Source organism: Thamnophis elegans, chromosome 4 (assembly GCF_009769535.1).
Source record: "Thamnophis elegans isolate rThaEle1 chromosome 4, rThaEle1.pri, whole genome shotgun sequence".
NCBI lineage: Eukaryota > Metazoa > Chordata > Lepidosauria > Squamata > Colubridae > Thamnophis > Thamnophis elegans.
In genome coordinates this window covers 16,294,812-16,319,244 of record NC_045544.1, presented here as the reverse complement: position 1 = coordinate 16,319,244, position 24,433 = coordinate 16,294,812, and the positions used below count along the sequence as shown (strand labels likewise).

The window sequence follows — 24,433 nt, the reverse complement described above, 5'->3', positions numbered from 1 at the left end:
AGGTTTTAGTAGAATACCTGAATCTGACATAATATATAACCTAGTACAGTTTATTTTGTCAAATCCTTAACTTTATAGTAAGAGAAAGGATTCCTTATCATCCCCCCCCCCCTGGGATTTTAATACGCACTTGATTAGAAGGAAATTTTTACTCCCTTTTAAGTGCATTTCTGCATTTCACAGCCTTTCCACAGATAGGCAGAACAGATACTTGCTTACTGCTACCAAAATTATTGGCAGCTAGGAATATTAGTAGGGTATGAAAGTTCAGAGTGGTGATTGGTCACCTGTGCTTGATTGACAGGTTACAGGGAAAAACAAAAACCCATTTGTTCTGGATTAATGGAAGTGGAAAACAGAAAATCAGGTATCAGGTAAAATTCTTTTTAAAATATTTGGAGTTCTTTAGATGGGTTGCAAGCAGTCAAATATAGAACTTGTATTAAACTGAAAAAACAACTAGTTCAGCTATGTACTTGTCATCTCACTGGAAACATTGGGAAGGAGTAAATTATACAGCATTCCATGGGTTGTGTTTTTTTAACCAGAAAGACAAATTGCTATTAATAATTGAATTCTGGCTAGAGTTTTCATTCAAGTATACAAAAACAAAATAAGAAATAGGCAATGGTTCTTTTAGGTCTAGGACAACTCGCTGTGGCCACCTTACTATGGCCTACTCACTGTGTAACAGTTCATTGGAGCCATCTCGCAAGGAATAATTCCACGAAGGAAAACTGTTGTCCACCACAATTCTTTTGACATTATTTCCATTGAAAAAAATAAAAAGAATGTCAAAGAAACAAGGGAAGATTGAGTTGAGTTGTCCCATGGTGAGTTGGCCATGGCGAGTTGCCTGCAGCAAGTTGGCCATGGTGAGATGACTGTGGCAAGATGGCCACAGCAAATTGTCCCATTCCAAGTTATATTAATCAAGGATGAATCCTCACCTTTTACAGCTTCTTATTTTAATAATGAATTAAATAACCTGATTCTAAACATGTTTACTTTGAAATAAATTTAGTGAGATAGGTTTGGTCAGAAGTTAATTTGATGAGTCTCCTCAATAGTTAATTAATTTTCAGATTTCTTACACTATACATAATCAAATATAAGCATAGTTTTCCTGATTCTGGGAACTCGATTTCATTTACAAATCAAAATGAATGATATATTGATTGTTTCTATTTAATAGGATTTTCTTTTTAATAGGTTGCTTCACATTTTGAAAATGAGATAGATTTTTGGTACTTAGTACTAATGCATGTGCTGCTGTATTTCAGATTGAAGGACAAGGACACGGAGCTGTTTTTGACTGCAAGTGCTCTCCTGATGGCCAGCATTTTGCATGTACAGATTCCCATGGGCACCTCTTAATATTTGGATTTGGTTCCAGTAGCAAATATGATAAGGTATTATACAAGAAACTGTTTAATTTGTAATTTTTGCATAAGAGATACAAGCTAGTTTTAATCAAATGACTGTAGATTTCCAGTATGAATGAAAGTTACATTCAAATTCTGTTCAAATTAAATCTTACTTTTTTGTTTTTATAATGAATGGCTCAGAAATATGCTTCTGAAGTTCCACCTGACATCTCAAAATTCTTTTGTTATATAATATTGAATAATAAATATTAGATTTAATTTACTATTACAGGAATGCTGCATCCTATTACAGGAATGCTTTAGGGAAATTTTATGTTCTAGGCTGGAGTTGGGCAACTTAACGTCTTTCAAATGTAGTGCCTTCAAACCATCAAGAAAGGAATTACTAATGATATTTTAGAACAGTTTTTTTAAAAAAAGATCTTTAAATACACAAACTGATCTCCATGCAGAAATAAGATGATTGGAAGAATCAGGTTCCAATTCTAAATCCAAACTGACTGACACTCTGGATTCTTAGGTTCTCTAAAGGAAGAAAAATATGCAAACATGGAAATAAATTCCCAATTACAAAATCCTTCCAAAAGAATCAAGAATTAATCAGGATCTCTCTTCTGCCCTCAGTTTATGAAGAAGAATTGCCTGAATGTGTTATACCAAGGATTTCAAAAACTTCAAACTGTTTTTAACCTTTGTTATAAAAAGATCACATCCTTGTAAATGAAATATCATTTCCCCCTATCTTGGAAACTGAACTTTTATTGATTTCTTTTTAATGACATAGTTAATTCAAAATGTCTACATCTCTAAAAATAAAAAAACAATAATTTAGAAACTCTATTTTGCTCAAAAAGTTTGCAACTATGGAAAACAGGTTGTAATAGAGCTTGAATTTCTTTCATTGGCTACCCTCCTAATTCCCTAGGATAACTAATGCACCTGTAATATGATAGAACTAAGCAAAATTTAAAAACTTTTATTTGATTATCATTATTGAAATATGTCAACTGAGTTACAATTTTTTGGGGGGAGCTAGTCTTACCTGTAACTATATTGAAACTTTTAAAAAATGATAAGTAATTAAAATTCATCTACACTAATAGATGTAAGATTACTTGTTACTAAGATCCATTATATCACATAGCAATTTGCCATATTTTTCTTGCTAGAAATACTTTTTTAATATAAGGTTTTTTAATGTACAGATATATCATTATTCCATTATAAAATAAGATGCTAACAAAGATGTGAAAAAGGAGCTCACTAAGAACAAATTTTGCTACTATACAAGTTTACATCCTTTGCTACTATACAAGTTTATATCCTTATGGAGAATTAATAAGTATTTATTTAATAGTTCTGTGCAGAACTATTTCTCATTGTCTTGGAAGACCTTGGCTCTCAAATGTATAATTTCAAATTTAAAAACTGTTTTATAAAAGAATTGTGTAATTAATTTAGCTGCTATACTATAATTAGCAGTTTTTTGAACTGATGGCAGTCTATATTTAATCATTTCTTAAATCTTAACTAGATTTGATTTTTACAAAAGAAAGTTATCTATAAAAGGTTACTTTAGCAATATAAGTATTTTGATGTTGAGTCACAGATGTACTTTATTAAATTTTCTTTCAATTACATATAGTATAATTCTAAATATGTATTTTTATTTGCAGATAGCAGATCAGATGTTCTTTCACAGTGATTATCGGCCTCTCATTCGTGATGCCAATAATTTTGTATTGGATGAACAGACACAACAGGCACCACATCTCATGCCACCTCCATTTTTGGTTGATGTTGATGGTAACCCTCATCCATCAAGATTTCAGAGATTAGTTCCAGGACGTGAAAACTGTAGAGAAGAGCAGCTTATTCCTCAGATGGGGGTAACATCCTCAGGTATGTACAACTTCTAACTTTGTATGGTACCTTACTATTTTCCAGGATTTTTGAGAGGGGCTTTTTAGCATTCTTACTAGCTTCAGTGCCAAAGGCATAAGAATAAAGGTAAAGGTTTCCCCTATCCAGTCTGATTCTAAGAGTGTGTGTGTGTGTTAGCTCAGCTTTGTTTCTTAGCCGAGGGAGCCACAGTTGTCTGAAGGCACTTCCGTATCATGTGGGCCGCATGACTATATACCAAGGCGCATGGAACATTGTTACTTTCCCACCAAAGTGGTACCTACTGTGTTTCCCTGAAAATAAGACAGACATGAAATATGGCCTTGGGATTATTATAAGGGAGGGTTTATTATTTTCTGGGGCAGGTGAGAAGCAAGATACGCCTTTTACCTTTCCAGCTCCTCGCCATTGTGTCCAGGGAAGCCGCTGGTAAAAAAAAAACCCCTTCTCAAGAGTTCAAACTACTTGAAGTTGCGAGAAGGATTTTTTTTACCAGGGGCTTCCATGGACACAATGGGAAGAACTGTGATGGACCTGGAAAGGTAAGAGGCGTGCCTCGCGGCCCAACACTGCCCATCTCGCCCCAATGGTAAAGGCAGCCTGCCTAGTTCCCTTCCCTGCTGTCCCTTTAGCGAAGGGGGAGGAGAAGAGGCACGCCTTTTACCTTTCCAGCTCTGTCGTGTTCCACCCCCCATCCTTCCCTCCTGTGCATAAACCCCGCTGCAAAAAGCTGCAGGCCAGCAATGCGATCACCCCCTCCTGCAGCTCCTGTAGCGAGGGGTGGCAGGTCGGGGGGAGAAGCAAGGCGCGCCTCTTACCTTTCCAGGTCCGTTGCAAACTAAGAAGTGCGCCTCACTTCCCACCCCCCCACCCACCTGCCACCCCTCACTAAATGGACCGCAGGGAAGGGAACCAGGCAGGCTGCCTTTACCATTGGAGTGGGGTGGGTGGTGTTTTTTTGCATAAGAAGGAACAGATGGGAGGGGGTGATAGGATTGCTGGCCTGACACTCTTTTTGCGGTGCGCTCTTTGCGCGGGAGGGAAGGGCAGGGGGTGGAAGCACTTTTCTTCGCCTGCCACTGTTTTTGCGGCAGGCCCTCTTTTTGCCCCGCAAGCTGTACTAGTAGGTGGTACAGTGGTAATGGCGGGGACTGGTTGCACATGCGCTCAAATAGTTGGGGGAGGGCTTATTTTCAGGGGAGGGCTTATTATGGCGCATGCTCTGAAAAGCCCAATTGGGCTTATTAGCAGGGCATGTCTTATTTTTGGGGAAACACGGTATTTATCACTGGGTCACTGAAAAAATGACAAGTTTCTTATTCATAAATCTCTTCCACAGTTTTTGAAAGAGTTTCCTTTATTAGTTTAGTTTCCTTTATTTGTATGCCGCCCTTTTCCCTGGGGGGACTCAGGGCAGCTCACAATTCAAAAAGGGGGGGGAGACAAACAGTAGACAATACAACATGTTAAAAAAGAGCACAACAGTCACACAGTTCGGGCGGGGCTACAATCTTAACCCCAGGCCAGCCGGGACAGCCAGATCTTTAAAGCGGCGCGGAAGGACTGGAGGGTGGTGAGGGTCCGAATCTCCACGGGGAGTTCGTTCCAAAGGGTAGGAGCAGCCACCGAGAAGGCTCTCCTCCGGGTAGTTGCCAGTCTGCACTGGCTGGAAGATGGAATTCGGAGGAGGCCTAATCGATGCGATCGTATCGGTCTAGTGGAGGTAATTGGCAGTAGGCGGTCTCTCAAGTACCCAGGCCCACTACCATGAAGGGCTTTATAGGTGATAAGTAGCACCTTGAAGCGCACCCGGAGATCAACAGGTAGCCGGTGCAGCTCGCGGAGGATAGGTGTTACGTGGGTGAAGCGAGGTGCACCCACAATCGCTCACGCGGCCGCATTCTGGACTAGCTGAAGTCGCCGAATGCTCTTCAAGGGCAGCCCCATGTAGAGCACATTGCAGTATTCCAGCCTAGAGGTCACAAGGGCACGAGTGACTGTTGTGAGGGCCTCCCGGTTCAGGTAGGGACGCAACTGGTGTACCAGGCGAACCTGGGCAAATGCCCCCCTGGTCACAGCTGACAAATGATGTTCGAAGGTCAGCTGTGGGTCCAGGAGGACTCCCAAGTTGCGAACCCTGTCTGAGGGGCGTATAATTTGACCCCCCAGCCTGAGAGATGGAACATTAGCCAAATTGTTGGGAGGGAAACACAGCAGCCACTCGGTCTTTTCTGGATTGAGCACAAGCTTGTTGACCCCCATCCAGTCTTTAACAGCCTCCAGACCCTGGCTCATCACATCCATCGCTTCGTTGAGTTGGCACGGGGCGGACAGATACAACTGAGTATCGTCCACATATTGATGGTATTTTATCCCGTGCCGTCGTATGATCTCACCCAGTGGTTTCATGTAGATGTTGAAAAGAAGGGGGGACAGGACCGAACCCTGCGGCACCCCATACGTTAGGGGCCTAGGGGTCGATCTCTGCTCCCCAACTAACACCGACTGCGACCTGTCCGAGAGGTAAGAGGAGAACCACTGTAAAACAGCGCCTCCCACCCCCACCTCCCGCAGTCGTCGCAGAAGGATACCATGGTCGATGGTATCGAAAGCCGCCGAGAGGTCAAGGAGCACCAGGATGGAGGCATGGCCTCCATCCCTGGCTCTCCAAAGATCATCGGTCAACGCGACCAAAGCGGTTTCTGTGCTGCAGCCAGGTATGAAGCCAGACTGGAATGGATCGAGATAACTGGCTTCCTCCAAGGACCGCTGGAGCTGAAAGGCCACCACCTTCTCAACAACCTTCCCCACAAAGGGGAGGTTGGAGACTGGACGATAGTTATTTAAAACAGCTGGATCCAAGGATGGTTTCTTCAGGAGGGGTCTCACCACTGCCGCCTTTAAAGCGGGGGGAAAGACCCCCTCCCGTAGAGAGGCGGTAACAACCGCCTGGATCCAGCCTCGTGTCACCTCACTGCTGTTTACAACCAGCCAGGAGGGGCATGGGTCCAGCACACATGTGGAGGCACCTACAGCTCTCATCGCCTTGTCCACATCCTCAGGGGTAACAGCTTGAAACTCAGTCCAGCGATGGCTTACCAGATCATCCCTTAGTGCCTCGGCTGGTTCTGCAGGATTGGAGTCCAGGTCCGCTCGGAACCGAGCAACCTTGTCTGCGAGGAATTGGACATAGTCCTCAACCCTGCCCTGCAGCGGATCGCCCGTATCCCTCCTATTTAGGAGGGAACGGGTTATCCTAAACAGGGTGGCTGGGCGCGACTCAGCAGACGCAACCAGAGAGGCAATATGTGTTCTCTTAGCCGTCCTAATTGCCCAAACGTAATCTCTGGTGTAGGTTGCCAAAAATGCTCGGCTCGATTCGGATTTACTGGACCTCCATAAGTGCTCTAGGCGTCTCCTTTGGTGCTTCATCTCCCGGAGTTCCTCAGTAAACCAAGGAACCCTCCGGGATCCACTGCCTCGGAGCGGCCGTAGAGGCGCAATCCGGTTAAGAGACTTCGTCGCTGCCAAATTCCAGGCAGCAACCAGAGTCTCCGCCGGACTGCGGGCTAGAGTATCAGGAATAACCCCAAGCTCCGTCTGGAACCCCAAAGGGTCCATAAGTCGCCTGGGGCGGAACCACCTGGTTGGTTCCTCCTCCCTACAGTGGGGGTTTGGTCTCCGAAAGTCAAGCCTCAATAGGTAGTGGTCTGACCATGACAGGGGCAAGATCTCGCTACCCCTCAGACCAAGATCACAATTCCACTGCTCCGAGAGGAATACGAGGTCAAGCGTGTGACCCGCTGAGTGGGTTGGTCCTCGGATTACTTGGGTCAAGCCCATGGTTGTCATGGAAGCCATGAACTCCTGCGCTCCATCAGAGTGTTCACCGAGTGAAGGCAAATTGAAATCCCCCAGAACCATAAGTCTGGGGAACTCAACTGCCAGCTCGGCTATCGACTCGAGGAGCGAGGGGAGGGCTGCTGCAACGCAGTTAGGAGGCAGGTACGTTAGCAGCAGACCCACTTGACCCTTGAGGTCCAACTTCACCAGCAGGGACTCACACCCGACAAGCTCCGGAGCAGGGATCCTACGAGGTGCTAGAGACTCTCGGATAACAATGGCCACACCCCCACCCCTTCCCTTAGCTCTCGGCTGATGGAGCACCTGAAAACCCTCTGGGCACATCTCTACGAGGGGGATTCCTCCCTCCGGGCCCAGCCAGGTCTCAGTAATACATGCCAGGTCTGCCGTCTCGTCTAAAATTAAGTCCCGAACGAGAGGAGCTTTATGAACTACAGACCTGGCATTTAGCGACAGCAGCCTGAGGCCAGGGTCCTGATTACTCACACCACCTGGCCTTGGAGTGGGACTCATAGGGCCGGAAGGAGGGATCTCTGTGACGTAGCGAGCCCTCCTTCCCCGGTAATGGCCTGCCCTAAAGTCCCCGCCATATCTGCCCCTCCCTGTTAAGACCGTAATGCTCTGGCCCACTCCCGTGTCCGTGGTCCCCCTATCCACCCCCATAACTCTTGCGTGCTCCGGCAGGTCCTCCGAAACAAGCATTCTGCGGCTGGGATTGACCCAGGCCCCTCTAGTACCTCTGCAGAGCACTCAGTATAGAGGGTGCCTGGGTGAGGCCCCAGCCTATTCAGATATACACAATCACAACACCATTCACTCCCCACTAACAATTTAAAAAACACAGAGGAAATACAACAATGATAGGAGTTAAAAGTGGGCACATACACCGACAGTCACATCATTCACACCTCACTCATAAAATGCGGAGACTAAGTTGCGCAGTCTAAGATGGAACAAAGTGAGAAGGGGGGAGGGGGAGAGGTACTCCGCTCCTCTCCCTTCCTATGGCAGTTAGTTGATAAAATAGTTAATAAAATAGTTGAGAGCCCAGCTCCAATCCATTGAGGGTATACAGGGGGGGAGGGTGGCGTTTCCCCCCCTCTGGTAAGGTCGAAAAGTCCCAAAAGTCCAGATGGTTAAAAGGATCGCCAAAGATGTTGGATCCGGGTTGCCAAATGTGTAGCAGAACGTAGGGTCTGGATGGCCGGAGTGATGTCACTAGGGCAGCAAGAGGTAATGCTGATTGAGCCGGTATAGTTTGTTCGTAGATGTTGAACTCTGAAGGCTGCAGTTGTAGGCTGGGTGGATAAGTGCCAGTTAAGAAGATGGTAAGGATGACACAGCAACGACAAAGAAGTAAAAAAGGCACCAGTAGTGGCTACTGGGGGGAGTCCATGCTCCTAATACGCTGCCTCTCCGGGGTAATGGTGCCTGATGTAAGGTGACTCAGTAAAAGGCAATAATACTGGTCAGCACAGCACTCCTGAGGCAGTGGTAGCAGTTGATGGTACTGGCTGCTACCGAGGGCCTGTCGTTGAGTTTCTAAAGTTCCAGTCCCAGTCCCAGCAGGCAAATAGTCCGGCAATGTGAAGCCCCGCAGGAACAGCGGCGGGGTGGAAGAAAAACGCCGCACCGGGATGCAGGGGGGGGAGTTAGCAAAGCTGCGGTGGGGACAGGAAACTAGTTCCTCTGTCTCCCAGTCCGGTCTAAGCATCTCTCCTGGGCTCCCCACCCCCTCTTCGGGGTGCAAACCAACCCCTCGGTGCTGCCTAATCAGCGAAAAAGTTCGGCGCCTCTCAAAGCAGCGGGGCCGAAGCCGCCGCCTCTCGCACAGAGCCGCCGCCGCCGCTTCCCAGCTGTTCCAAAGGGCCGACGAGGGAAACCACGCCGGAGGAGATAACGCCGTTTCGGAGCCGCCCAGAGGCAGCCCCCTCCTCAAACAGCCCCCTCCCTGGACAGCCCGAACATTGGCACCCCACAGGAACCCCTCAATTACCATATCAGGGGTCCTGGCCTCCAAAACTGGTCTTTTTCTGTCTTGTAGCAATCGCAGCAACGAGGCTCGGCAGCCATTCCCGTTCTCACGCATGCGCAAAAAACAGAGAAGTAGCATGTTTAGAGAAAATTAATATAATTGATGTTAATGTATTATTTTAGTGGTATTAAAGAGGAAGTTTTGAAGGAATAGTGTTCATTTTCTCCAGTGTGTAAATAACAAGTACTTGATTCATTAACATTTTGACATATGAAAAAATGAACATAGTAGTGGATGGGTGAATTTGTATCTAAAACTATTTTATATATTTTTTCACAATTTTCACTAGATCAGGACCTGTTGAATGATATAAATTAGCATATGTTATTGAAAGATTAATTACCATTGTTTTGTTAAAATATATAAGCATGTGTACAAGCTTAATTTGTACAATAGGTACTGATTTCTTAAAGATGGAAAAGGAATGTTTATTTTGTTTACAGACTTGTATCCCATTTACTGAGACAAGGTTTCATAGAACTTCAGTTTCAGACAGTTCCAACAACCTATTTGGATGTAAGATATAAAGGATTAGAAATTACATATCATTTATTCATTTGTGATAATTCACAGGTGGAAAATCTGAACAATCACACTACAAATTATATCAGAAACTCAGATCTAGTTTATTGTGCCTTCGTGAACTCAACTGAATTAGTCCAACATAGGAGAAAAAAGATCTATGTGTTACTTATTGATATAGATGAGCATGTAACAAAACAAGTTGCATTGTTTGCATGACCTTAAGAAAAATACAAATTCAGGTGTTGAATCTGTGCTGTTAATTTTAGTGGGCATGAATTGAATTGATATGGATTGTATAATTTTAAGAGAATTATGATAAAAACATTCATTCCAAATAAATGTTTTTAACAGTTGAACTCTTATAGACTTTATGCACTCTAATGGACTACATGCACTTTAAATGTAAAAGATATATTTTAAATTAACCAAATTCTACTTTTAATAGGACTGAATCAAGTTTTGAGTCAACAAGTTAGTCCTTTGGATAGCATGATACAGAGACTTCAACAAGAACAAGATCAGCGTCGGTCTGGAGAAGCTGGAAACAGTAATACAAATAGAATTGGCAGAGGTATTAAAAATCCTTGTTTCATTAACTTTAATAATTTAATACAGTATTTTTCAACTATGGCAATTTTAAGATGTATAGACTTCAATTCCCAAATTCATGCTGGGAAATTCTGAAGTCCACATATCTTAAAGTTGCCAAGGTTGAAAAACATAGATCTAAATTGACATGATTTTATCATGGAAATAGTATTATAGCCTATTAATAGAATTTAAATTATTTTTCAATAATAAAATATGTGTGTGTTTATTAAGACATTTGTTCACAAAAAATTTTTATTCAGTAATAGTTTTAAATTTCCTCTTGGTTACTCAATACATTGTTTAAAAATGTTCATTTTTGTTTTGTTCTCTCTATTTATCCTCAGTAAACTCTACCTCAGAAGTACATTCACCACCAAATGTAGGATTAAGACGCAGTGGACAAATTGAAGGAGTTCGCCAGATGCATAGCAATGCTCCAAGAAGTGAAATGGCAACAGAACGGGATCTGGTAGCATGGAGTCGAAGGGTTGTGGTACCAGAATTATCAGCAGGAGTATCCAGGTAATAGATAAATCTAATGGTATTGTATTTGTAAGCTTGCACTATGAACAACAGTGATGCTTTATTTATGTTGGCACACAGCACAGTGTTCTAATTTTCCAGGCAGATTCCCCCCCCCCTTTCCCCAATTCTCCCATAATGTTGAAAACTGTGTCATCTGATTTCTTTCTCTCTGGGCTTAGATTTAAATCTTGATAAGCATTCTGTTTAACAAGCACAAAATTAATGCTAGATTTCATGGTATGCTTTATGCTTAGTTTCATCGAACAAGTGATAACAAATATATTCGGTTAAAAGCAATTGCTGCAAATATATTTTTCTTTTCAGTTTGGTGTGAGGATAGTTCTGGTGAAACTTAATAACCTCATTTGCTCAAGAAGGCAAGAATCACATGACCCACATTTTGTTTCTAGCTTTCTTCAAATACTAGATCTTGAGTATTTGAATCTTTTCTTGTAACTATTACTCTTTTCCTGATTATATTTTCTATGTTTCCATGTTGGTATTTTCATTTCTAATAGGCCCTTTCTCTCGACTAACAGGAAGGGTATTTTAAGATTAGTTTAGTTTAGGACTCCAATATGTATTTTGTGCTACAATGTTATAGATAGGATTACATAACCACTTTACTTAGGGTATGTACAGGTTTTTATATTTAGATGGAATTACACAAAATATGATATTTTAGAATTGTAAAGCAACCCTTGTTGCTGTTTGGTTTAGGTAGATATCATTATTATGAAGCTGTGTACTCTCAAAGAGATTGGGATGCAAATGTGTGGCTCCTGATACAAAAATTGGAATAACGCATCTAATTCTAATACATTTAAATTAACTTTGTTGCTTGAATTTTTGGCCTGCAGTAGGCAAGAAGAATGGCGAACAGCAAAGGGAGAAGAAGAAATAAGAACATACAGAGCAGAAGAGAGAAGAAAGCACATTATAAGTCATGTTCCTAGAGAAAATAAGATACCAACTTTGCCCAAAGTAAGCAGTGTACTCTTGGCAAGAATGTAGAGTACAGGTAGTCCTTGGCTTACGACCACAATTGAGCCCAAAATTTCTGATGCTAAGCAAGACAGGTTTTAAGTGAATTTTGCCCCATTTTACTATCTTTCTTGCCACAGTTAAGAGAATCACTGCAGTTGTTAATTAGAGAATCTGGCTTCCCCATTGACTTTGCTAGTCCGAAGGTGATTTGCTAGGCAAAAGATGATCATATGAACTGCAACTGCAACTGTCATATAAACGAGTCAGTTACTAAGCATCTGAATTTTGATCATGTGATCATAAGGATGCTGCAGTGGTTGTAAGTGTGAATAACGGTCATAAGGAACTTTTTTCAGTGCTACTGTGTCTTTGAACGATCACTGAATGGTTGTAAATTGAGGATTACCTGTATCATAAACTTGAAAGCAAACAGTCTGGATATGCCTAGCTTTGACCTCAAACTTCTGCTCTGCACAAATTGCTGCTCAGTCCTGTTACCTTCCCAGCTGAGCCCAGTGAGCAACACTTAGCAGATGAGGCTCCACTGCCCAGCTGCACTCACTCTGCTTCAACTCTTCCCACCTGCCTTTTGATTGCCCTGCACTCTTCCATTGCTGCTGTCTGCTGCACCTCACTGACCTTTTCTGTCTTCTTCTTCCTCCTGTTTCCTCCTCCATGTACATCCAGGCCTGAGAGCACATGGCAAGTCTCACAGGGTGACAGAGCCTTGTCTGCCAAAGGGAGCTCGCCTGACCTAGCCATGGAGAAGGCAGGAAGACAGCGCAGGTCGCAGCCGAAAAGCAGAGATAGCGGGAAGATAGGGTGGGGGGAGTTGAAGCACACGGTTTGCTTGTAAATGCATACAACAGCCGTAATTGTGAGGATCAGTTCAGAGGTGGTATTCAGCAGGTTCTAACCAATTCTAGAATACTGGTAGCAGAAATTTTGAGTATTTCGGAAAACTGGTAAATATCACCTCTGGCTGGCCCCACCCCCATCTATTCTCTGCCTCCAGAGTCCCAGCTGATCGGGAGGAAATGGGGATTTTGCAGTAACCTTCCCCTGGAGTGGGGAGGGAATGGAGATTTTTCAGTATCCTTCCCATGCCATGCCTGCCAAGCCATGCCACACCCACAGAACCTGTAATAATTTTTTTAAAATCCCACTGCTGGATCAGTTCATTCATTAAGGTGACTGAACAAATGGTTATTCAGAGAGAACAACCTATAGTAGGAGGGTGCCTCTTGCCCTATATGAAAACCTTCTTCATGTGTTACTGTTTGCATCTCTATAGTTAACTAATGGAAGCTGGGGATTTTCAAATTGTGATCCACAGAGCTGAGAGTTCGTAAGAACTTGATGAGATTCCCTGAAAGAACAAGGGCAAAAAGAAGAAAAAGTTGAATATAGTTTTCTTGCATAAGGACTTTTCTGTTTGATCAGGGGTTCCAGGAATTTTCTTTTCTTTTAATTAACAAGTTCTTCAGCCTGAAAAATGATGAAAGATCCTGAATAGCTCTTTAGGATTTAAACATCTTTGCTGTCAGCTTGGAGAAAAAAACCTTTCAATTACCTGCAGTATCATTTCCCTTTTTATTTATACTGAAAAGTTTAAGAAATGGACAAACTATTGGAAACGATAGAAAGTTGTAAAATGTTCTACAACCAAAGGACTAGTAGGGTGGTTTTTTAAACTGTACAAGGAATTAATCTCATAAGTATTTTAAAATATTTTTGCAGATATTTATTATGTTATATTTGCATTTTTACTCTTTTGGATGTTGTTTAGTGAATTCTAATCAGAAGCCATTCAGATTGTAATATTAATGTCAGAATGTATAAGGAAGAGGAGACTTAGTTTATCTAAAGCTTTTTTATTTCCACAGATAAGCTCTACCTCTGTACTGTTTCACAGAGATTTTTCATGGTCCTGATTAATGGTCATTTTGTGTGTTTCTAGAACCATTCACATGATCATTTGTTGGATGTTGGTGATTCGAAAAAGCAACAGGCCAACCAACATAACTATCGAACCAGATATGCCTTAGAGGAAACTGTCAGGCCAAATGAAGACAATGAAAATGGAAGCAGTTCCTCAGAGGTAAGAGTTATATTGTGTTTCATTTTAAATGAAATGAACATGACTATTCATTGAATTCTGATATGGTAGATCGGGCTTTTCCAAGCTGAGATGTTCCTCTCTTTGAGAGCTGCAAAGAATCCAGGGAAGTGTGAAGATTTTTATTTTTTATGTTTCTATTAAAATTAAGCTTTGTTGTATTGTTTTCATTGCCCATTTTGGTGTCTGGACTTTTAGGGAAGGTGTGCACATTGAAATTACGTCATAGGGAGGTGTATTAACAGAAAGTTTAGGCACCTAGGTTGTTTGCATGCGAAATCATTCATAATTTCTCAGGTTACTTGACATTCCTTTCTTAAATACAAAAATGAGTATTTTTCCTAGATCTATTCATATATTACACATGTTAAACGCAACTTGCCTTTTTCAGGAAGAGCTTTTTAGGAAATGTTCAGAGACGCTTTGTTTTCCTAATGCCATTCATGGAAAATCTGACTTCTTTTAGCAGAGAGTTATTTATTGATCATGTAAGTGGCAAGGCAGTTATGGTGATTTAAACTAAAAATATTGTAACTAAAGAAGCAAAAATCAAATAACATAAAAAAGAACTCAGCAATCATAGATAATATGAAAATTCAAGTGCTGTGGAACCTTCTACTGCAGGTTCAAAGACGGTGTAGAACAGTGCGTCTCAACCTTCCTAATGCCGCGACCCTTTAATACACTGCCTCATGTTGTGACCCCCAACCATAAAATTATTTTATGTTTTCCGTATTTTTTTGAAAATATGTGTTTTCCAATGGTCTTAGACGACCCCTGTGAAAGGGTCGTTCGACCCCCAAAGGGGTCCCGACCCACAGGTTGAGAACCACTGGTGTAGAAGTATTTCTCCTGAAATGGGCATTTTATGTGTTTTGTGTTGTAACCAAACCCTTGCTGTTTACAGTATGTTATACCCTGATTTATACCAAAGAAGACAGCCTTTCCGATGCTCTAGTTCCAAACTGCTTCAACTTTTCTATATTAATTACATTTGGAAATCAATTATATAAGCTAATTATCTGTTGTGAGTCTGTGGGTAATAATTAAAGAAACAGTGTTTGGTTAAATCTTCGTTTTCAAGAAAGTTGTTTAGTGGTTACTTTTTAAAAAAATAAACTTTCAATGGTCAATTTTACTGGTTTTCTTTCTTTTTTTTTTGGTGAGCCACCCAAAGTAGCATTAAAATTGAGTGAAATGAAGTCACTGAATAACTGCATTCTTAATCAAAAGTACTTAGTTTATTTATTAAAGAAATGCGAAGTACTTCATTACTTTTAAAGAAAATCTTAGCATGTCAGAAGAAATACCTAAATATTATATTGTTCTTAGGAAGGAGAAATTGTTGTCGCCAGTGGTGGAACATCAGAAGATGAAAGAAAAGCATGGCATAGTGATGGTAGTTCTAGGTAAGTGATTGAATATCAGAAACTATGCTGTTTGAACTTAAATGGGAGATTTAAGTGGTAAGATATATGTTAATTATTCCGATTCATAAAATATACTTTGAGTAAAAAATGTAAAACAAGGCGTTTAAGAAACCTTTATGGAAGAAAGAATCCAGTAAAAAATAAAAAAACCATACATGTACAGAGATCTTTCAGCCACGTTTCTGTCCACCTTGAAGATCGGAGGCTCCTTTGGAATGACCTTCTGTCACATAGGAAAGGGCCACCATTAAACTCTCTCCTGAAAATCTCTCTCTCTAGGACTTAGTGTTGATATGTAATTACATTTTCATTCATCACATTGAAAAATACAGGCAGTTCCCAGGTTAAGAATGTCTTAAGAATGTTTCAAACAATCCTGAGATACAAACAGACTGCCCATTACTAAAAATGGTGTACAGCGTTCTTTCGTGAATAAATGAAGCACTGAAACCACACAACGTTTTCAAGAACCATTGAAGTGGTGCCCTTTTTAATATACACCCTGTTTCTTCTGTAACTAATTTTGGTGGAAACACTAGCAACTACTTATTAAATAGCAACATTTGGACTTTGCACAAAGGTTTGTGGAATTTTGCTGGTGTCTCTTTTTACTTTAATTTTTTTACATTTGTTTTGTCAGACAGCGGGCTTGAACACATTTTTTAGGGAAAAATGTCTTCTCTGCTATATTACAGCCTGTTTTTTCACGTTCATCTTTGCTTCAAAAAAAGCAGCATGTCATATAATTTAATCCTTTCTTGTGCTGGTCTTTGACCATAATAAAGATTGAATGAAAAAAATGTTTTCTTTTTGACAAAACTGACTTCAAAAATCCCTTCTTGGGAGTATAATGATAATAAATAATTAGAACATATGAGGAGTTTATGAGCATCAAATTAACATTATTAGGTAATTCTTGTTTTGATTATTTTAGTTCTGGCCCACCTGGTTTTATGCTTACATTTATACTTTATGGTTCTATATGAAGTTGCAAGTAACATTTGTTTAGTGCTTTTCATCTAAATGCATTCTAATTCCAGAAGAATTAAGGCAAAAATTATTTGTTTCATCATAGTTTGGTTAGCTAGTTTTTTAGTAACACACTGAAACATACTTTTTCTGATAGATATTAAATTTGCACATTAGTGCATATCTATGTACTGATTAATTATTTCACTTCTAGTGATTATTCCAGTGATTATTCAGACTGGACAGCAGATGCTGGAATTAATTTGCAACCACCAAAGAAAGTTCCTAAAATTAAGACCAAGAAAGTAGAGAGCAGCTCAGAAGATGAAGAGGGTCCTGAAAAACAGAGACAAAAACAAATCAGAAAAGAAAGGAAAAAAGGTATTGAAGATAAAGATGGTCCATCATCTCCAAAGAAAAGGAAACCGAAAGAAAGGAAACAAAAGGTTGTACTATAATTATAAAATACTAATTTAAAATGCTTCTTTTCAGTAATGCTTATTCTTCACTACTGTAAATGCATGTGATTATACTTTTAATTATCCAGATAGCTAATATATTAAAATTACAAGTTAAGGAATATGCATTTTGCAAGATCTTTGATTCAAAGTTTGCCTATGAGGAAAAGTGTGTAGAGTTTGTTAATATGCTCTTTTATTCTGTTCATGAACTAGCAAAATTCCTCCATATATCTCTTACCCTGATGTCGTTCTCTCAAGGTGAACTCTTGTCCTTTTTATAGAAGAAGGAATATAGTAAATGCTTAGTTACCGTGTTTTCCCGAAAATACAAAACTTAACGCCTTGCCACATTTTTCGAGTAGGCAAAGATATAAGCCCACCCCCGAAAATAAACCCCCTGGACAATCCCCCCCCCTCCGGCCAGGCAGAGCACCGCGCACCGACCTAGCGGTATCCTGAAGGCGCCAAGGCGCGGGAGCCAGGGGGAGGGAAAGGTGCTCATGTTGCTTGGTGCCTTCGGGATACTGCTAGGTTGGGGAGTGGCGTTCTGCTTGGCCGGAGGAGGGAGTTGCCGGGTGGCTGCTCCCTTGCGAGTGGGCTTCCGAAGAGCCTCAGGGGCGAAGCAGCCATGAGGTGACCACGCTCACGAGCAGCCACCCAGCAAATCCCCTCTCCAGCCCGGCAGAGCGCCATTCACTGACCTATGAGGTATCACTAAGGCGCCAAGCCACGTGGCGCTCTGCCTGCCCCCCAGCTCCCACGGCTTGGCACATTCGGGATACCCCCTAGATCAGTGCATGGAGCTCTGCCCGGCTGGAGATGGGGGTTGCACGAGCGCCTGTTCTGCCCCCAGCCTCACCAAGGCCTTGCGCAGCTCTCCCAGGGCACCCGCACTGCTGCCATGCTCCGAGCATAACTTCCAAACTCCAAAACTCTGCTGCCGAGTTTTCCAGCATTGGCCACTCAAGGAGTGCTCTCTATGGTGGGCCAGCTGCTGGAAGACTCTGTCCGGAAGACACTCTGTCTGGCAGCCAGCTCACCATAGAGAGCATTCCTAGAGCGGCCAATGCTGGAAGACTCAGCAGTGGAGTTTTGGAGTTTGGAAGTTATGCTCGGAGTGTGGTGGGGGGGGGGCGGTGGCGGTGCCCTGGGAGAGCTGCACAAGGGCTTGGGGCGCTCGCAAGACTTAGTGATACCCCCTAGGTCAGTGAATGGTACTCTGCCTGGCTGGAGAGGGGATTTGCTGGGCGGCTGCTCCTGAGCATGGTTACCTCAGGGCTGCTTCGCCCCTGAGGCTGTGCCCAGCTCTTTGGGAGTCCCGCTCGCAAGGGGGCAGCTGCCCAGCAACCCCAAAACAATAAGCCCTCCCTGATAATAAGCCCAAGGCCATATTTCGTGGGGCAAAAAAAAAAAGATCTTGTCATATTTTCGGGGAAACACGGTATTAGTCAAATAACATGAAGGACGCTGACATTTTCTATCAAATACTGTTCACAAGTGATGGGCATATTTATTTATTTTGCTAATAGAAAATTGATTGTGATGCTTTAATATGCATGAGCCTCATGCATATCTTCCTATTCCAGTATGGCTGCAATGAAAAATTAAACATTTCATTCTCATTACATGAGTAGCTGATAAACTACTCATTGGAATAGGAAAGAGAAATAAGCAGATCTGAGGTTCATTCCTGTATTGCTAAAACTGTGAATTCAAATGCTTTTGAGAACAGCTAAGCTCAAGTAAACCTTAAAATTGCATAACAAGTCATAGAGTTTAATGTAGATATATGTGCATATTTCTTTTAGAGGTTGGCTATGGGAGTACTAACCGAAAATGGCTTAACATTAGAAGAGTGGCTTCCTTCAGTGTGGATTACAGATCCTGTTCCTCGACGATGCCCTTTTGTACCACAAATGGGAGATGAGGTATTTACTTTTTCTTTCATTTTTATGCATCACCTTTAGTTGCACATTCATCTTCAGTTTATTAAATGGCCAAGTAAGAATCTCTTCCCCTCTCTTTGTCAAATACTTTAGAATATTTTTTTAAAAAAATCCTGAAATAAGGCAGAATTTGATGGTCATTTTAAAATAAAATGTGCAAACGTTTGTGCTATAGTTATATCTCCCCCTATTTTTGAAACACAAGTGTCATGAATTAATGCCACTGTTAACATAGCTGTTCACTAATTCATTTTGTACTCTCATTTGGAGAGGAAACTAGGTATTTGCTCTTTAACTTAATTTAGGTTTTTCTATTTCTTTTATATCCACCCCATTTTCCTTCCTCTGTTACTTATTTACTCTCGTTTATTTCATTCTGCATCATTTTTTAAACTTTGTCTGTTGGATGATCCCATGGAGTATCTTTCCCGCAAATACTGGACAGAGAGTGAGAATGATAGAACTATAATTTGGTTGGCATCATGACCTGTGAGCAAGGAAACCTAGGTTCAAGTCTACCCTCGGCTGGGTGACTTGGGCCAGTTCCAGTCTCTAAGCTTGAACTATCTGACAGCATTGCTTTTGTGGGGAAAATGAAGTGAAATCTCAGAATGAACTACCTTAAGTTTCTTGAGTGAAAAAGTTGCCTAGAAATTAAAGAAAGAATTATGAATAAGAAGAATTGTCAAGAAGGAGGTGGCAGTTTTTTGTACTCCTCCAAAGAGAATCTGAGTTGGCTTTCTATTGAATGTAAGAAATAGTAGGGAACCATAGGCATTCATTGCTAAGTCTGGTAATTTCAGTTGAGGTGGTGACCTGAGGGAGACTCAACTCACTTTCCACGTTGATTAGGCAAGACTGCACCAGTATGGGGTTCCAGGCGGTACGACCCGGTATGGGTGTACCGGTGGTAGCTGGGAGTAGCGGCTACTGTACCAGAATGGTGGGCTGTTTGGCCTACCTGCCTGCCCGCTTTCCTTACTGCTTTTTGAGGCAAACAGGCCATTTGTGCTGTGCGCATAGCATGTGTGTCCACCGAGGACGCCCGGCCCCATCGCAGAGTACCGTTTACGACTATCCGGAACCCACTACTGCTCTGCACCTTTGAAAAATGAGTGCCTTTTTAAAAACTTGCCATAACATTAACAATATTGAGAAATGGCAATGTTCCAAGTTTTAAACACAATTATATCAGCTATCGAGACTTCCAATGAATATGGCCAACTGACCAGTTGAAGTTTCTTCCAGACCAAAGGTTCTTCAACTACTAAGAAGAAACTGAGTTCCCTTTGTTTTTATGACTTTCAAAGTATCTTTGATAGTGAAATATAAGCACAGAAATTGAAATTCGATTGTTTTGTTTTGAGTGGTTTAAGTTTTCCGATTTTTATGGCCAGAATTAACTGATTTGTAAAAAAATCTATTCTTTGACCACAAGAGGGAGCCAAGAGGTTTAAAAGTGTTTTTAAAGAAAAGTTTAGTGTTTTAAAATGGATGTTTAAAAAGTGGTTTTTCTTTTAAGGTTAAAAGAATTTTAAAAAATAGAGTGAATTTTGCTAATATAAATGATGGCAGTCTATAAAGATTAATAAGTGTAAAGAGAAATGTTACTTTCCACAACAAAGAAAACAAAAGTAGAGGTGGTTAAATTGATTGCCTCATCCAAATAAGAGAATATATCTAATTTTGTTTTTATTTGGAAATTGCTTCTGGATTTTGTGTTTGTGATGGAAAAAAAATGACACTTTGGCTTTTCTGATTAGATAGGTTTGCTGTTATAGAAATGGCTAATATATACTCCTGTGCATACTACAATTTGGAAACATTTTCATTAGATATATTTGTAAATCCATATGCCCCAGGGGTGGGTCCCTACCAATGTTGGTGCCAGTTCACTTTACGTGCTCTTCTCAATCAATCCTTCTGATCAATCAGTGGTCACACACATTAGGATAATTTTATTTCTGATGTTTTGTATGCTAATAAACAGAATGCATTGTAAAAACCATGTAAGTATAAAATTTTCAGACAATTGAATCTTGGTTAATTTATAGTAACTGCTTTATGTTATATTATTAATGAAAATGTGCCATAAATATGCTACTATAAACTAAACAAAGCTTCAAATCTTAAAATATATTCTCATAAAATGCTATGGAGGATTATAACATTCTAAAAGTTACTTGGCAACAGGTTACTACTTTTAATTGAAAGATTGAAAAATAACTGGTTTTGGTGAATACTTCCAGTTAGAGTTCTTTTAGATTTATAGGTATTTCATGCATTAATTGTGATATTTAACTTCTGAAGGTTTACTATTTTCGGCAAGGTCATGAAGCTTATGTTCTAATGGCAAAGAAAAACAAAATATACAGCATTAATCCTAAAAAACAGCCATGGCATAAGATGGAGTTACGGGTATGTGTCCTTGCTCTTTCCTTTTTACATTCTTTGTATATATAAAGTTCAGATCTTATAGGTTCTTAGTTGGGAATAAATTCTACTGAACTAATATTTAACAGATGGATACCCCACATCAGGGGTGTCAAGCTCAATTTCATTGAAGGCTGCATCAGGGTTGTGTTTGACCTTAGGTGGGGGCTGAGGGGTGTAGCCAAGCCCCCCCCCCCCCACCTCATGTTGGCGCCTGTGGTGACCCTAGCACTCTGCCAGTGAAAATGGGCTCCCACTCCGTTTTTGGCCTAGGCGGCCTCCTGCAACCATCTGCCAGCAAAAAAGGAACTCTGGAGGGCTGCCTGTGGCCCTCCCAAGCTCCATTTTCGCTGGCAGAGGCGCTACAGGCCAGTCCTTCGCTGTTCCAGGGCAGCCATGCGGGCCACATCTAAGCACCCTGTGGGCCGGATCTGGCCCCCGGGCCTTGAGTTTGACACCCCTGACCTATATAGTTTCAGCATTTAAATCTAGCTATACGTATACTTTCACATACATTCCGCTGCATGTAATGGTAATTATTTTATCATGTTTAAAAAGTCAAAACAGTAAGATAATAGACCTATTACAGATGTAGAAAAATTACAAGTCGTCCTCATTTACTGACCACTTTAAATGGCCACTCTTGCAATAGCACTGAACAAGTGGCAGTTACAACAACTTTGTACTTAACTTTTCTGTGATCATTGTGATTACAATTTGCAACCTTCCCTGCTGGCTTCCCACACACAAAGTCAATGGGGAAGCCAGCAGGAAGTTAGGCATTATGGTCAAAGGAGGTCCTCACTTAATGTCCCGCATGATCCTCATTAAATGATGGCAACAAGCAGTCTGCCAAATTGCAGAAATAGAGAATACAGATTATTTTAGGAACATTTTTGAAAACTGTTACTTTAGAAACTGTATAGAGACTATTTGTTTCTTATATATTTTGTCTTATGCAAGTACTAATTAATAAGAATGTTAGAAAAAGATTAGTGTTCTATTTGATTATACTCTTCAGGGCTGCCAGATAGACAGATCGAAAATGAATTTCAGTCACACTGCTAATATAATTTGGCATGCTATATATTACCGAAGCATTGCAAACAGTCAGCAACATCTGTTACAGATGTATTTACAGTTGGGGTTGTTTTGTGGGGGGTGGCAACATATTAACTGGCTGGTTTCTAAAATCCCCAAAGGCTACAATTTCTGCTTGGTGGATGAGAATATTAGCGGGGAAGAGAGACAATTCGTGCTGTTATCTAGAAGAGAACCCTTTCCTATTTACCTGGATTTATGTGTAATAAAACTTTTAACTTTGTAAAAAAGAGCTGATTTTGGGTCATGGAGTGACCGTTGCATAGTGAAGGATTTTTTTTTAAAAAAAATAGCTATAATATGAAAAGGATGCTTCAATTTATATTTATTATATTTAAGTACCTTTTTATGTCTGATTAGGTTTCAAGCAAAGTTATAGTGATGATATCATACACAATGATCAGCAGCCTCCTTGTAAGGGAGGATAGAACATAGTGTTCACCAGGTGCTCTTGCTCTATTAATTGTTTAGTTTTTTCTGTTTGATTCAGAAGTGTAAGTTAGATGAATTTCTTCTTTTTCTCTCCCCTTCTTTTTTTTTCCACCTGAAAATCATGGTAAATTACTATCAATATTTTTATTTTTGTTTAAGGAACAAGAGTTGATGAAAATAGTTGGAATAAAATACGAAGTTGGGTTGCCTACACTTTGCTGCCTTAAACTTGCTTTTCTTGACCCTGATACGGGTAAATTGACCGGAGGATCATTTACAATGAAGTAAGAAAAATCTATGATCATATATACAATTTTGCTTATGTGTCTCTCTGTCTTTCTCTTTCACCCCCTCTCCCACATATCACCTTTGAAACACCTTTGTCTTTCTCTTTCACCCCCTCTCCCACATATCACCTTTGAAACATATTTTATGCATATTCAGAATAAAATGTGTATCTAAAATTAATCTCACTTAATGAGCTTAAATAGTAATTTTGGGGTGTAGATTTGGAGATTTAAGAATATCTAATTACACAGTTTCCATTCCTATGCTTCGTCCCCCCCATCCTCCAATGCATTTCAAGTCCCCAAGATAGATTTGGGAAACAGATTGGGAAGAGAATCTGATCTTGCTATGATAGTTAAATGGGGTAAACATTTTATTACCTATTTAAGTTAATAGCATGGTGTCCAAAATACTCCTAAATCAGGGATGTCAAACTCGATTTCATGGAGGACGGATCAGCATTGTGGTTGTCCTCCGGTGGGGTGGTGGCAGGGATGGGTGGGGATGACTGGGCGTGGCCTGGGGATGTGGCCAGCTTGACGTCGCTCGTCAAGCTGGCCACATCCTGTGAGAGCTGGGTGGGGTTGGGAAGGGAATCCAGGGGTCTGCAGTGGATGGGGCAGAGGGTGGGAGGCTTGCCCCATGGGATGAGATGAGGCAAGGCAGGGGGGCAGGACAGCTACAGCTAGTGTGCCTTTAGCTGCTTTTGGCATCGCTTGGTTTCCCACCCCATCCCCACCTGTCTGATGTGTCTAGTGGGGGGGGGATTGCCTTCCACTTTCACTGTGCCATTAAAGGGCCATCCCCCCAAGCCCTGCATAAAAGACCATCCTCCCAAGCCCTGCCACTGTCAAAGTCAATACTGGGCGCTGCGCTGCAATGGACAGATGAAAAGTGCAGCTTTTGTCTTAAGGAGGAGGAAGAGCATTGAGAAGAAAGAGGGAAAGTGGCTGAGTAAGAAGCGCCTGCTGGTATGGGATGAGCTAGGCGGAAGCAATGTGGGCTGGCCCCTTACAATTTCCAGGATGGCCGCTTTGGCCGGATCTGACCTCATTGCGAGTAGGATTCGGCCCGCGGCCCTTGAGTTTGACACCCCTGTCCTAAATGGTTCCAGATACCCCCACATTTAATAAACAATATTTTTATTTTTTATTTAAAATGCTGAAGTCTGTATAATCTCAGGTGAGATTACTGAAATCTTTAAGGGATCAGGATTGGATCATTTTGGCGAGCAGCAGACAGCACCTAAAAATATTGCCCAGCCCTCAGTTTAGCATAGACAGAATTGGATACAGGCAATTACTGTTTGATAATAGAAATGTATTTGAGAGCATTGTTTATTAAAGCAAATGTCTAAAATGTGCTTTAAGTAGCTTTATTTGATTGTAATTATTATGCCTTTTTCCCAATACAGAGGGAACTCTCAGCAGGATAGAT

General features: G+C 41.2%; 1 protein-coding gene across 5 annotated transcripts in view; it reads left to right on the top strand.

The window, feature by feature from the left end:
• The window catches only part of PHIP (pleckstrin homology domain interacting protein), an 84,420-nt gene that overhangs the window by 37,515 nt on the left and 22,472 nt on the right, over nucleotides 1-24,433 (top strand). For all 5 annotated transcript variants that reach the window (XR_004255309.1, XM_032216871.1, XM_032216872.1 and 2 more), the window contains exons 16-26: nucleotides 1,284-1,412; nucleotides 3,065-3,290; nucleotides 10,160-10,285; nucleotides 10,650-10,827; nucleotides 11,691-11,814; nucleotides 13,778-13,918; nucleotides 15,269-15,345; nucleotides 16,550-16,781; nucleotides 18,605-18,724; nucleotides 21,053-21,160; nucleotides 22,868-22,992. Coding sequence is in view for 4 of the 5 variants with exons in the window: in XM_032216871.1 (XP_032072762.1) it covers nucleotides 1,284-1,412; nucleotides 3,065-3,290; nucleotides 10,160-10,285; nucleotides 10,650-10,827; nucleotides 11,691-11,814; nucleotides 13,778-13,918; nucleotides 15,269-15,345; nucleotides 16,550-16,781; nucleotides 18,605-18,724; nucleotides 21,053-21,160; nucleotides 22,868-22,992 (1,586 nt within the window). In the remaining variant the exon portion in view is untranslated. The remainder of the gene's footprint in view (nucleotides 1-1,283; nucleotides 1,413-3,064; nucleotides 3,291-10,159; nucleotides 10,286-10,649; nucleotides 10,828-11,690; nucleotides 11,815-13,777; nucleotides 13,919-15,268; nucleotides 15,346-16,549; nucleotides 16,782-18,604; nucleotides 18,725-21,052; nucleotides 21,161-22,867; nucleotides 22,993-24,433) is intronic.